This window comes from Verticillium alfalfae, genomic scaffold (genome assembly GCF_000150825.1).
Source record: "Verticillium alfalfae VaMs.102 supercont1.6 genomic scaffold, whole genome shotgun sequence".
NCBI lineage: Eukaryota > Fungi > Ascomycota > Sordariomycetes > Glomerellales > Plectosphaerellaceae > Verticillium > Verticillium alfalfae.
Genome location: NW_003315033.1, coordinates 1593405 through 1607121, shown reverse-complemented (window position 1 = coordinate 1607121; position 13717 = coordinate 1593405). Strand labels below are relative to the sequence as shown.

Genomic DNA, 13717 nt, shown 5'->3' with positions numbered 1-13717 from the left:
GGTTGGTCCTAACTACACAGAATATCATGGCAGGGACAGATTTATGAATTTTCAAAAAAAAGTTACCCTAGAAATTCTTAAAAAAGGGGCCAAGTCAAAGACCTGAAAACTCACGAGACCGAAGAAGAGCCTGCGCCGAGATCTAGGTGCGAGCCTGCGGGAGCAGATCAACGCTGAAAGGATTCCCAGGTCCCGTAACAAGATAGAGATGTCGACCAACCTCGAGGGTCCAGGTTGTGTATCATGAAGCTAGATTGCAAGGAGCTTATGTTTCAACAGCACCAACTGCCGGTTACAATGGTGATGGGTCTACTCAGCCCACCAATCTCGTGCATCAGCCCGTGGATGCCGCTATTCGCAATGCCTGCACCAACCTCTGCTGTCTATTGGAGGACGTGAACACATCGGCGCTTCCACACCAACGGCATGTCACCTCTCCTACGAGGCGCACAAGGCATACAAGACAGGCGGACAGCTTACCTCTGCCCGTCCCATGGCGGTTATATTTACTCCTCATTTTCCCAGTCGGGGCCAACATGCTACGGTGCAAAAGGTCCTCCTTCCACCATACTGGCTCATCTATGACTTGACAACCAGAAGAGATTGACCAGACACAAATTAAACAACGAATGTCACAAGTCAGCCATCATGGCTAGCTCGCAAGATGCAAAACGAGCCGTGGTGGCCATTGGAGAGAAGTATGGATTCGTCGGCGAAGACATCATGGAACAGATTGGGCAGTGGAACCCAAGCATCAGGCGGACCATCGAGGAGAGCATGCTCGCCAAGGACAAGCTGGCAGCGCACTCGATCAAGACGTAAGGGCGGCGGGCCGATCTCTTTCCCACCTTGGCTCAATTGCCGGCCTTGCTGACGTCAAATGTAGCCTGGCGAAAAACATCTATGGAAGCGACGCACGCTTCGTCTTCGAGTTGCTTCAAAACGCTGACGACAATCGCTTCACTCGCGCCAGGGCCAACGGCGTCCTTCCGTCCATCTCGTTCCACGTTCACCCGCACCGAATCGTGGTCGAATGTAATGAAGACGGCTTTACCGAGAAGGATCTGCGCGCCATCTGCTCCGTCGGCGAGAGCACCAAGTCAGCTTCTCGTGGCTACATTGGCGCCAAGGGCATCGGCTTCAAATCCGTCTTCATCGCCGCATGGAAAGTTGCCATTCAATCCGGTCACTTCTCCTTCTACTTCAAACATGAGAAGGGCGATCTCGGTCTAGGCATGGTCCTTCCCGTATGGGAGAACCAGGCCGCTGCGCTGCCTGGGCCACTCACCCGTATGACGCTTCACCTCCACGAGCAAGGGGAAGCGCAGGAGCTGGAGCACCTCCGACAGACCATCTTCAGACAGTTGAGCGAGCTACAGCATACCTCACTGCTGTTTCTGCGCAACCTCCGGCAAATCAGCGTTGCTTTCTACGACGAGGATGGCGGGCTGAAGAGCTCCAAGAACTTTCGCGTAGGCGATGAGCGTGACCATACAGTTCTTCTCGAGACCACCTCAACGCGTAGTGCGAGTGGGAACGGCAGCCAAACCTCAACCGAGAATAAGCAATATCATGTCACACGCCATATGGCCACGAACCTCTCAAAAAGCGACAATCGCGATTCGGCTAATAACACAGAAGCCGAGGTGGTGCTCGCGTTTCCCCTGACAAGTGACTCACAGCCACTCATTGAGCAGCAAGAGATATTTGCCTTCTTACCCATCAGGGAGTCAAATTTCAAGGTTTGCAACCCCCTCACCTCGAGATTTTCGGAGACGGCGATCTCCCGAATCTGCCGCGTTCTGACCCGGTCCTTTTGATAGTTCCTCATTCATTCCGATTTCGACACGAGCGCCAGTCGACAAGACATCGTTTCCACTTCCTTGAGAAATAAGAGCCTCATCGATGGCATCGCCGCAGCGTTCATAAAGGCCGTCTTGCAATTCTGCGAGCACCCAAGCCTGTGCTACACCTGGCCACAATTTCTCCCCTCCACGACGGATAAATCAAGCGCATTCTGGTCCAGCCTGGTGCAGCGGATCGAGGACCTCGTGTCTCAGACACCCATTCTCAGGTCACGACATAAAAGAGGTCTCCGGACAATCAAAAATGTTCACATCATTGCTACCATTGCCGCCGACAGTGACGGGGCCTCGCTGTTCGATGACTCTGTACTGGACCCCTTTATCTCCACGGCATATAAGAGGGCTTCGGTTGAAGCCCTGAAACCATACGGGCTGCATGCATGCCATTTTTTTATCATCCGCAATCTTCTTGAGGCCGATCTTGCCAACTCTCAGTCAAGAATGAAGTCGCCCTCGACCAGCGAGGACTGGCACTCAGCAGTTGCACGGCTCTTGACATTCTTCTTCACTGAAAAAGTGAAGACAGCCATTTCTAAGCTGAGGCTTTGTGTTATACTTCCTTTGAATGATGGCCTGTGGGTCTCTGCCAACGACGGAGTCATCTATCTACCAACAACTGCCGGGATCCCAATCCCGCCGGGCGTAAAAAAGCATGTCCTAGACTCCACAGCTGTTGCCAATGCGGACCGCAGAGCTCTTTTCGAGCATCTAGGCGCTGTGGAAGCATCTGTCTCGGAGGTCCGCAAGTCCGTCTTAGAGGCTCTGTACAGTCCGTCTTCGCCCAAACATGTCGACGTCGAGAAATCCAGGGCCCAACTCCATTTCTTATACCTCTCTCACAATAGCAGGCAACGTGGTGAAAGGCTTGGTCAGATTCTTCTCTACAAAGAGAACAATGCCACTGGGAAGACAGATGAAGAAGATTTCTACCTGCACAGCAATGACCCGTACGGGCCGGAAGCTCTCCTGGGGCCAACTGATACTTGGCCAGGCCTTGAAGTCACGTTTCTTCATCCGGCATACCTCGAAGTTTCACCTAGCGCCCCGACTGCAGGTCATCCCTCGTGGAAGGGCTGGCTCTATGATCACCTTGGCGTTCGTAGGAGGTTGAGGCTAATCTCTCAGAACCGACACGAAATTTCGCAACAGTTTACCTCTGTCCTGGACCACCACCCGGCTAAATGGCTGGGCCTGTTTGAGTACCTCTGGCGGCACGAAGAGTCACTGTTCAAAGAAAAACAGTATCTCAAAGAATACTTGAGCGGGCTCCAGATAGATGAACTATGCAAGCCTCCCCTCGAGGTGTACTGTGAGTTGAAGAACTCGTACCTGCCGCTGCCACACCTCCAGCAACAATGCCGGCGGTTTATGGGAAATGACTCTACTCATTTCCCATTTCTCAGTCTCGAAGGAAATGAGGATGAAGAGGCATTCCTTACCAAGTGGCTGTTCCTCCACACGAAATTTCAAGTGCGCAAAGAGGACGACACGCGGTTTCTCCTAGACATGCTCTTTCGAATATCGAACGTCGAATCCACGAGTGCGTTGACCGACAAGTGCCGGACGATAATGGATTTATATGTCGCCATTGAAACTAGATCTCAGGGCGCTACAGATCGACAAGCTGCCAAGGACGCAATTGAGTGCGCAACTCCAACTCCCATGAGCCCTTCTTGAAAGCTCTTAATCATTGACTGATCCGCTTCTTGTAGGCATTTATTCTGGGAGACTGAAGAGGCTGTCATCCTGATTCCGGCGCGAGGAGCACCCGAGGCGACCTGGAAAGCTGCCACGTCTTGTCGCTGGAAGGCACCATCCGGCATGGTTTCGTTATTCCCACTCGAGCACCTCTATTCCCAAGTGGGCAACAAGGATCAAATGAGGATTCTTTCACGTTTCTTTTCGAAAACACTCAAGATTGATGATGTGTCCTGGAGGGATCTGCGGGGAGAACTGGCGAAACTAAGGGATCAGGGCTGCGATGACCTCGACCGCATCCGTGGCCTCTACTTGTACCTCGCGAACTTGAAGGTCGTCGCGTTCCAAAACGAATTAAGGCAAGATTCTCGTGTCGCGGACTCGAAACCCCAATTTCCTCTGCGCAAGTACTGATTCGGATGCGAATAGGCGAACATTCGAGGACGACGCCCTTATATTCGTCGTAAAGGACGGTCAGGCCGGCTGGTACAAGACGTCTGACTGCCTGTGGTCCAGTACGACAGACATCAGTGGCAAGGTCACGTTGAATGATGACTACGAAGACCTGAGGGAACTGTTCGTGGAAAACCTCGGCGTAAAGACGCTAACACTCCAGATGGTATATGACGAGCTGCTGCAGACAGATGCGCAGGCGTCCATTGACGATGTCAAGGCCACACTCTGGTCGCTGAATGCGCTCTTGCAGACAGAGAAGGAGCTCCCTGATCCTGTGCCGCTCCATAGAATACCAATTTTCCCCGTGAAGTATGCGAGTGGCAATTTAACTCTGAGGACGATCGGAGCGGGTTTTGCCATCGTTGATAACGAGTCATTGGCGGATAAGTTCAGGAGCCGAATCAAGTTGCTCGACTTCAGCAGAGAGGAGGTTCTGCGTCTGAAGCCTTTTATCAGATGGGTAGGACTCGCGAATAATTATCTGTCAGCTGCCGTGAGGGAGAGCACGTCGGTTGCCGAAGCCGACTCGAGGCCCGTCTCGACCCCAATCCACGATATCAAGCGGAAAGCGCATGCAATCTCTCGGTGAGTTCCCGTTCCGCAATGACTTCTGATCATGGTTATTGTGTCACTAATTCGCCGACGTACTCGCCCAGTATCGCGGCTCATTTTAACAGTCCCAGATACAAAGCCGGACCCAGCGAGTTGTACCAGCTGCTGCGGAGCGCTGTGACCACCGAAACCACCGGCATTTCGTCCGTGCTACGGATATCCCAGGACGGGCGGTCTACGGAGCTAGAGACTGCCATTGGTGACCTGCACATCGATGACAGCTCGTCGCACCTCACCTTCTTCGTGCCGAGGCACAAGAAAGCAAGAGAAATCTGCTACCTGAGCGCTCTGCCCATAAATCTGGCGAGTTGGCTGATGCGGGATCCTGTGACCCAGATTCCCGATGCAGTTGAGGAATTCGCGGTTCGAGCGCTTGTGACGATTTTGGGCGCCGATCCAGCGTCGGTCGACGCACTTCTTGAGCGCCTGAGCATCATAAACATCTCCATCCCGAACGAGGACGTGAATGTGGCCGAAGATGAGGAGGATGAAGCTTCCGTTGCCGGAAGGGGCGATGATGCTGAATCTCTGGTGCAGCCCATGACGCCGGACACGGCATCGAACGAGCGAGAACCGGCCATGCCGACTGAGACCCGACTGGCGCCCCTTTCTGGAACGTATCCCGACTTGTCGAGTAGCGACGCCGAGGTCACCCACACGGTCTCTCAACGTAGCCATATGGCCTACCATTCAGTTGTCCAGCCACACTCTATGCCCTCAGCATATCATGCGACGATTCTTCAAGGGTCAACGAGCGAGGATGCTCTGTACCTTCGGCTGCTGACGAAGGTCGTCGACGCGGCGAGACAAGCCGTGTTCCCGTCGCAAGGCATCTTCGACATGAGCAACCTCCGAGACGCACTTCCAGAAAGATCAATCGACGCCTGGCAAGGCGGCTTTGACGGCCCCGACGTCGAGAGCCGGTTCCGCTCCACGAGTCAACTTGAGCGTGACAGGAAAATTGGTGCCGCCGGTGAGCTATACGTGAGTTCCCCCTAACACCAGAGACCAAAGTCTCTGGGCCGAACGACCAAAGTCTCTGGGCCGAACGACCCGAATCAAAAGCTGATCAGATGCACTCGGTTCCATACAGGTCTTCGAGCTGCTGTCTCGACTAACTCCCGCTCCCCACGGCTGGAGTCGCGATAACTGGCAAAGCACGATCCGGCGGTACGTCACGCTCCACCCGGATTATCAGGACATGCCGCCCTGGAACGGGCGAGAGACGGCCGACATGACGTACCAAGACGTGCGTGGTGAGCTCACAAAATGGCTCAAGGACCATGGCTATCTTGACGGGGAAGGGTGGCGGGATGCCCGGCCGAAGTACTACATCGAAGTCAAGACAACCACAGGGCCTCACAATACGCCCTTCTACATGAGCAAGGCTCAATACCAGCGGGTACGTTACGCCGTCGACCATTCTAGTGGTGCCCCTAGAGCCGCTGTTGGATTGTTGCTGACTCAGTTCTTGTAGATGCAAGACATTCACAATGCGCGTGGGCATGATGAGGTGTACATGATCCTACGTGTGTGTAATATCGAACGTAGCGACATTGGGATGTGCGTGTATATGGACCCGGAGAGGCTGAGGGTGGATGGCCGTCTGGAGTTTACTGGGGAGACGTGGTCTGTTGTTCCTTCGGCGGACTCACGACGGACGTAAAGCCATGACTCGTATTGTGATAGCTGTGGCTTGTCATGTCGGCCTTCATGTTTCCTCGCTGAAATAATCGGCAACCGTCCTCGCCGCTGTTTGTGTTCTTCGTGACCTAAACCACCTCCTGCACCCCGAATTGATGGTACGATGTGACGACGGGGTCGAGGATAAGGTCACTCCAATTGAAGAACAACACTGAGGTATGTCCACTGTGGGTTTTCGTACCCGGTGGCTATATTAGACGGCTGAGCCACTCCCCGACTGAGCCCCCCTCAGCTCGGCTCATGCTAGGAGTCGCGAGGCTCTGGAGAGAAGACCAAGGGACAGGGTCAAGGCGGCTGTGGCATGATGATGAAGGTGATTACATTGGAAGATGGTCACTTGGACAGCAGATGTGCTCCTTGGTGCAGCTCATAGAGAATTGATGAGATGGATGCCTGACCAGGGAACGGTCTTTGGGAAGGAGCAGTTGCAACACCATGCCTGGGGACTCAGTAGTGGAAATTGGACCTTCTCTTTTCTTCTTCCTTCACCTCCCCTCACCCATATACACCACCACCACCTGCCCGATACTCGCCACCTACCCCATCATACCTTACATCATCCATCTCTGATTCTCGTGGCCCTTAGAGCTTTGGCTCTAGAGGAAACACATCCGATGACATCCATCACATATATCACATTGACTTACACTACCTACCTACCCATCTCAGCACTGGAGATCCAAGGCGAGAGCAGGAAAGCAGGAGGAACCATCACAGCGCTGGCACTGACAGGTGAACCCCAAGATTATAGCCCTTCCTTCATGTGACCCCCTCACAAGAGGACGCCCACAGCCATAATCATCTTCGCACGTCTAGACATTCATCTTCCATTCCTCGGAGAATTGCATCTATTCATAACCAGGGCAAGGACCAACGGTAACACAAGCGGGTCGAGGTACTCTTCAGTCGTAGGTGACTGTCGGTAGTGTACTTTGAGTAGGCGAGACGGTAGTATAGTACCCGTAGGTAGTCAGGTTGAACAGCTTTCAGCGTCTTTTCTTTATGCTTGCGTAGTACGGTAGACTCGATGCTTGACTTGGACTTCTCGAGATGCAGCAGCCAGGTCGGAACTGGCATTGATTACGGTCGCCCTGCTGTGGTCACCAAAAACAGTTGTATTAGGTGGATAAGTATTGTTGTATCTGGCTTAGTTTGGTTGCTAACGTGCCCCCAGGGCTACGCTTTATAGTGCCTGCTGACTACCTGCATCAGAGCAGTCCCTTCCTTCATCAGTTGCGTACGGACGTACCTATTTTGGATGGAGCTCGGTAACCCCCATTGCTGGCAATTGACCCTCTCAGGAGGAAACACACTCCCTCGACATAGATCCCTGAGGCAGGCCCTTGCGATCTTGCTCTTGGCCCTGGCCTGCTGTCGCGTCAGTGGAGCACTGCCCCGATTCCAGACCATTTCTTCCTTATTCATCTGCCGACCCGTGGAAGCCGTGCTGTCGTCCTCGAATTGATCCGCCTCCTGTCTCTCGGATGCAGGTCATCCGGCACCCTATCAGATTGCTCCCAATCCCACTTACACGTCGCCTTGCCTGACAGTTCGAAACCCAGCTTTATACTCGACCCGACACGCACCCTCACCAACGACTTCCCCTCCTTTCGTCCTCGATCCCCAATCCCGAAGTGCAAGACCGACACCGCTCGCAGCCATGGCCGAAGCAACCACCGCCCGGCAGCGGAAGAAAGAGCCCGTCGCCATCCCCATCGTCCCCGACGAAGAGTGCGGCTCCGAGGACGACGACAACCTATTTGCCGGCACCCCGTCCGAGAAGCTCAGTCGCAAGACCAAGTCCAAGGCCAAGACGGGCACAAAAGCCAAGGCCGCCCGGACGGACGACGGCGAGACCGATGCCTTCAGCCCGTTGATTGACGTCCTGCGCGTCCTCAGCTTCCTCGCCGTCGCCAGCTGCGCCCTGAGCTACGTCATGAGCAGCGGCGAGAGCTTCACCTGGGGCTTCGACGACAAGCCGTGGTACCTGCGGCCCTCGTACTGGAAGCTGCGCTGGGTATGCATCTCCCTCTCTCTCTCTCTCTCCCTCTCCCTCCTAGCTGTCGCTCTGCTGTGCCTCTCTGGCCTCCCAGCTGACCGACGCTCCAGAACGGCCCCCTCTACCTGACCCCCGCCGAGCTCCGCGCCTACGACGGCACGACCCCCGACACACCCATCTACCTCGCCATCAACCACACCATCTACGACGTGTCGGCGAACCCGCGCAGCTACGGCCCGGGCGGCAGCTACCACCTCTTCGCCGGGCACGATGCCTCGCGCGCCTTCGTCACGGGCTGCTTCGCCGAGGACCGCGTGCCCGACATGCGCGGCGTCGAGACCATGTACCTGCCCCTCGACGACGCCGACGTCGACCGCCACTGGTCGTACGCCGAGCTCGAGGCGCTGCGCGCCGCCGAGCGCGAGGCCGCCGCCCAGAAGGTCCACGACGCCCTGCAGCACTGGGTCGACTTCTTCGGCAACAGCGAACAGGTACCAGCGCGTCGGCTACGTGCGGCTCCCCGAGGGCTGGCCCGCCGGCGCGCCCCGTGCCCCGCCTGTGCGACAAGGCGCAGAAGGGCCGCGTCAAGAGGAAGCTGCCGGGCCAGGAGGAGGAGGAGAGGAAGGCCAAGGAGGAGAGGCGGGCGGCGAAGAAGAGGGAGAAGGAGGCGGAGAAGGCGGGCAAGCCGTGGCTCCAGACGTGACGTGCACATGATGGATGACTGGATGATGCTTTTGGAGAAAACACAAATTTATTCAAAAGAACCCTGATTTCGGGGACATGCCCAAGGGTTCATGTAGCCTGTTGATTTGCACCGTGTACACATCCGTCCCTCTCACTCCCCCCTCACAGCACATTCATCACAGCATCGCTTGAAACAACCAGCGAAAAAAATTATGCATCTCCACCAAGTGGCCTCTCGGACCTCTCTTTTTACAGACGTATCGCACAGGGTATCTAACCCGTCCGCCATACCCACCGACCGACCGACCCTCTCTCTGGCCGGATGACATACATTGGAAAGAAGTAAGAAAAAAAAGACACATGAATATGTAACGTCATGATAATATAACGAGTAAACGCCGTTTCAGCGATGAATCTGGTATTAGCCTCCACCTCGCGCGACCCCGGCGCCTTGCCACCCCCCGGTCTTCTGCTGCGAGGGGACCCCTTACAGCAGCATGAACGCGGCACCGGCGACGAGCAGGAGCGAGCTGGGAACGGCGAGCGAGGCGCCAGCCGCAGGGACATTGTTGCCGCCGCCCTGGGCACCGCCGGCACCGGGGTTCTGGTTGTTGTTGTTGTCGCCGCCCTGGCCGTTGCCGTTGCCGTTGCCGCCGCCGGGGGTGGTAGGCTGGTTTCGCCGGGCTGGCCAAGCGTTGCCTCCACCGAGGGCGGCGGCAGGCGGCCTTGTAGTTTGCCAGGGTCTTGGTGTTGTTGCTGCGGGGCCTGAGAGGCTCGGGTCAGTCAAGGTTCACAAAGAGGGGCAAGGTCACACGTCGGTCGGCTCACTTTCGTTGATGACCATGGACATGCCGCGCTGGCAGTGGGGGCCCTGCTGGCAGTAGAGCCAGATGGGCTTGGTGTCGTTGATCATGATGCTGAAGACGGGGCGCTGGCCCATGTTGGCCGAGGCGGCGACGGGGACGTAGCCAGAAAAGATGCCTTCCTTGGGGGGCGAATTGGGGTCGGTCTGGACGATGCCCATGGGCTGGCAGGGGCTGTCAAAGGTGGACTGGGTGACGGTGTGGTTGCCGCCCATGAACTGGAACTGAACCATGCTGCCGGGAGGAGCAGTGATCTTCTCGGGAGAGAAGGTCAGGGAGCCGTTGTTGGAAGCAACCTGGACGGCCTGGACACCGATGGCTGGTCGTTGTGTTAGCGGTGGTGCCATACGATATCTGCTCCATGTGCAACATACCCTGAGCCTGCGCAGCACACGCGATGGCGGCGAGGATGACTGATGAGAACTGCATCTTGACAATATGTGTTTTGTTTTAGGTGTGTATGTCGTTTTGACGTGTGAGGACGATATAGTGCGTCGTGAAAAAAAGATCGGACCGGTCTTCCAGAGAACCACTGCAGTACAGAGAATAAAGCGGCTGGCGCTGTGGTTGCGAAGGACTAGCTTCGGCGGCGAAGTGGAATTAAAGGTGGTGGTTGAACGGGTGTTGAGGAAGTGAAGGAAGACACTGATGGAGAAGAAAAAGAAAGAGAAGACGTGAAAAGGAAACAGAACTCGTCAAGGTCACTGGGTTGCGGGCAGAAGAGAACGAAACGGCCATGATGTGAGAGCAGCAGAAGGCATGATTATAAGCAAAGCTTAGGATCGTCCCAGGAAGGGGAGGCCAGACACGAACCCCTGCACATCTGCCACGGGCGATGCGTCTGAGGTTCTGGGCGTGGGCCGTGGACAAGGCCGGGGGGGTAGATGAGGGGCAGGGGAGCGAGGCGAGTGCATCGCCGTTGTGACAGACGAGGCGGCTCAAGCTGGGCTTGGCTGGGCTGGTGTTGCAGGGTGTCGGCCGCAGGGACATACTGAAGGGTAGGCCAGAAAAGCGGGAGTCGAGATGAAACGCGTTTGGACCAGGACTGATTCGATGTCTCGAGGCTGGGCTGGGGGTTTTCTCCAGCTTTTTCAGCAACAGCCAGAATCGAGAGACACCAGCTGAGATTCATAGGACTTGCAGGTTCGACTCGCCTGCCGAAGCAGGCAATTAGGCGGTCGACATGCTGCAGGTATCGTCAAGAGGGGTAGAAGGCGATGAAGCCACGAAGAGCCAGGGAAAGTCACCTCGATGTCGATACTCGAACGTCAGTCCTCGAATCATGGTGTGTAGGCTTCTTGCGCGCAGCTGCCTCTCAATGGGTATCCCCGCACGCACATGCAATGCTGGATCCCAGGAAGATGGTCATGGTCATGGTCATGGTGAGCAAGGTTGGGACCGAGGAGGGACAAGTCAAAGACCGGACGATGTCGAAGCCGAAATAAGGTTGTGGGGGGGCATACTGCACATGGGATCCACTAACAGCGCTGGAAGAACTCCCCTAGCCGCAGTGCTCGCTGCCGCCGCTGCTGTAGCAATCCCCCCATCAGCGGTCGCTACAGGGCTCCTTGTCGCTGCGTGTTCACTGGGGCACCGGGGGGCTGAGTGGGGCGACCAAGGGTACGTACTCAGGGGCGTTGTACCGCTCGGATGTGCTTCACACGACCACCCTCTGACACGTACAAAACAGGCCCCGTCTCATAAAACCTCCTCCAAACTCGACTGAACGTCACCCTACCCCATCGTCTCTGCAACTCTGCAACCTCTTGTCCTGAGCTATTGCTGACCGTGCTTTGCCCAAGCTACGAGGCTGCTTCCCCTGTCCCGGATTGGTCCATTTGCTCTCTGTTTGGCCCAAGACGTCACACACGGCTGGACTTGTACGGGGATAGGGATGAGTGGCCTGAGTTCAGACCGCCACGACTCCATTGTCGCGATCCTCGATATACGCCGTTATGTCTCTGAGGTCACCCATCCAGCTCCGCCCTCACCCCCCCCCCCCCCGGGATCAAAACCTCAGGGCCCCGCCAAGTCGGCTGTTAAGTGGTATCCCAGCGATACCACTGTCGGACCATCGAGAATACCGATACTGATCCAATTTCCGCTCGTAGGGTGGTGGTTCGCTTACACGATCCTCATCCTCGAGAAACGAAACATCCCATGCCGATATCGTGTCCATCTGGAAACGACGAAAAAAGCGCAGTCGCACGCACATGCTCAACCCCAGAAACTCTACCACTCTAACCCTGCCGCAGCCTCGTCTTCGTCTCGTCTGTATTCTTCCTTAGTCGCCTCATCGCCTGACCACCTGACATTGTCATCAACGCAAACAGCTGCCAGGACAACTTCAGTCGATTCCCTGACGCCGCGTAACACCTTTGGTTTCTTTGCCAGTATGTCCCAGGACTTCGGATGCTTCAGTTCGGCCACCCCATCAGGTCGTCCATCGCGAGGAACAGCGGGTATGTGACTCGGCCTCCAAGGCCAGAATGACCTGGGCTGTCTGCGTTCCCAACCGCAGGGAGGTCGTTGCATCCCAAGAGTGACACGTTCTGGCCCACGGCATGAGGTGAAGTTGCCGCATATTGTCCCTCACATCGTTGCTTGCATCAAAACAGCGTACGCCAGTGCCTTTCTGTCAGCCCCGTTCACGCCGTCGATTCTGGGCCCTCACCCTGTGCTGAGTCAAGCCCGTCTCGTCGCAGCTGTCGACATCAGCTGGCGTGCGCAGTGAAGGAAAAAAAAAACTCAGGGCCAAACTTGAGCTCCCACACGTCAAGTTTGATGTCTTTTTCCATGCCATGCTAATTATCTGCATCTCCTTCTGCTGTTTTGTGATCAGGCTGTGCAACTGACCCTGAACTCTGTGGAGCAGCCCTCCAGCTAACTTCATTGGCCATCCATACACTGGCAAAACAAGCCATGCACGTAGCAAACGACCCATCTGCTCAGCCTAAGACGTGACGCTGCCCTGTCCATAGTACCACGGTACTATATACACCAATCTCGGGAACCGTTGGCACTGCAAAGCCGGTCTACCCACCCCGGGCTGGATCTCCCCTGCACGTCTTGTCAACCCCCCCCCCCCCTTTTGGCCTGGAAGCCTCCAACAAGCGCATAAGACCTCCGTGCCTTGGCTGCCCGGTTCTCTCCCAGCCGACAGATCCCCCCTGCCGTACAATCCGTCAAGTTCCGTGGCCCGTTGCGACTCTCACCGTCATACCGTCTGGGCGGCCGCGTTCATGGATGGTATAGCAGGACTGCGCGTTGCGCTCGGCACGACAACCGTGGATCATCTCCTTCCTGCCGACAAGCCGTGGCATCATGCCCTTCCTGCCGACCGCCCGTGAGGCATCGCCTGCGCAAGGTCATCCCTAGTGAGCCAGCCAAGATGCAGATTGCAAGCCATTTCAACCAACCCCCAGCTGAACGTGCAAGACCTCAGAAATCCATGAGCAGCTGTGCCGAGATCTTCTCCAGATCATCAACCTGTAAAAACGGCAGTCAGCAAGGTAACGCAGTCGAGTATTAACCCCTCCAACATATACTCGACCCCCCAAACATCCACGGAAGGGGGGAAAAACAATCAAGTCTCACCTCGAGGAACCCCCCCTCGCGCTCATGCACGCACCGCGCAATAGCCTCCCGCACAAAGACATCAATGTACCGCGCCGCAGCCTGGCTCGCCCCCTCCGTCATGCGCGTCTCTTCCCGCGCGAACATCTCCTTGAGGAGGTTCGCCACGAGGCCGGACGGGATCGTCTTCTCAGGCTCCTCCGCCTCTTCGGCAGGGACTCTGCACGGCCGCGGCTCGGTTCCTCGTCGCTATCGATGAC

General features: G+C 56.1%; 5 protein-coding genes across 5 annotated transcripts; 3 read left to right on the top strand and 2 right to left on the bottom strand.

The window, feature by feature from the left end:
* Positions 1–648: 648 nt before the first annotated feature.
* On the top strand, positions 649–6297 carry VDBG_05598 (conserved hypothetical protein; the record flags this gene model as incomplete). The annotated part of the gene is made up of 7 exons (XM_003004439.1): positions 649–818; positions 887–1742; positions 1824–3508; positions 3578–3877; positions 3993–4604; positions 4676–5615; positions 6109–6297. 7 exons carry the CDS (start codon positions 649–651, stop codon positions 6295–6297), a joined length of 4752 nt encoding a protein of 1583 aa, XP_003004485.1.
* A 1698-nt stretch (positions 6298–7995) lies between these two features.
* Positions 7996–9104, top strand: VDBG_05597 (conserved hypothetical protein; the record flags this gene model as incomplete). The annotated part of the gene is made up of 2 exons (XM_003004438.1): positions 7996–8352; positions 8445–9104. 2 exons carry the CDS (start codon positions 7996–7998, stop codon positions 9102–9104), a joined length of 1017 nt encoding a protein of 338 aa, XP_003004484.1.
* A 401-nt stretch (positions 9105–9505) lies between these two features.
* VDBG_05596 (conserved hypothetical protein) lies at positions 9506–10871 on the bottom strand (the record flags this gene model as incomplete). Its single annotated transcript, XM_003004437.1, has 4 exons — positions 9506–9774; positions 9847–10200; positions 10256–10310; positions 10695–10871. The coding sequence occupies 4 exons, from the start codon at positions 10869–10871 to the stop codon at positions 9506–9508; spliced, it is 855 nt and encodes a 284-aa protein (XP_003004483.1).
* A 193-nt stretch (positions 10872–11064) lies between these two features.
* VDBG_05595 (predicted protein) lies at positions 11065–11656 on the top strand (the record flags this gene model as incomplete). The annotated part of the gene is made up of 2 exons (XM_003004436.1): positions 11065–11501; positions 11572–11656. The coding sequence occupies 2 exons, from the start codon at positions 11065–11067 to the stop codon at positions 11654–11656; spliced, it is 522 nt and encodes a 173-aa protein (XP_003004482.1).
* A 1666-nt stretch (positions 11657–13322) lies between these two features.
* VDBG_05594 (conserved hypothetical protein) lies at positions 13323–13604 on the bottom strand (the record flags this gene model as incomplete). The annotated part of the gene is made up of 2 exons (XM_003004435.1): positions 13323–13370; positions 13479–13604. The coding sequence occupies 2 exons, from the start codon at positions 13602–13604 to the stop codon at positions 13323–13325; spliced, it is 174 nt and encodes a 57-aa protein (XP_003004481.1).
* Positions 13605–13717: the final 113 nt, after the last annotated feature.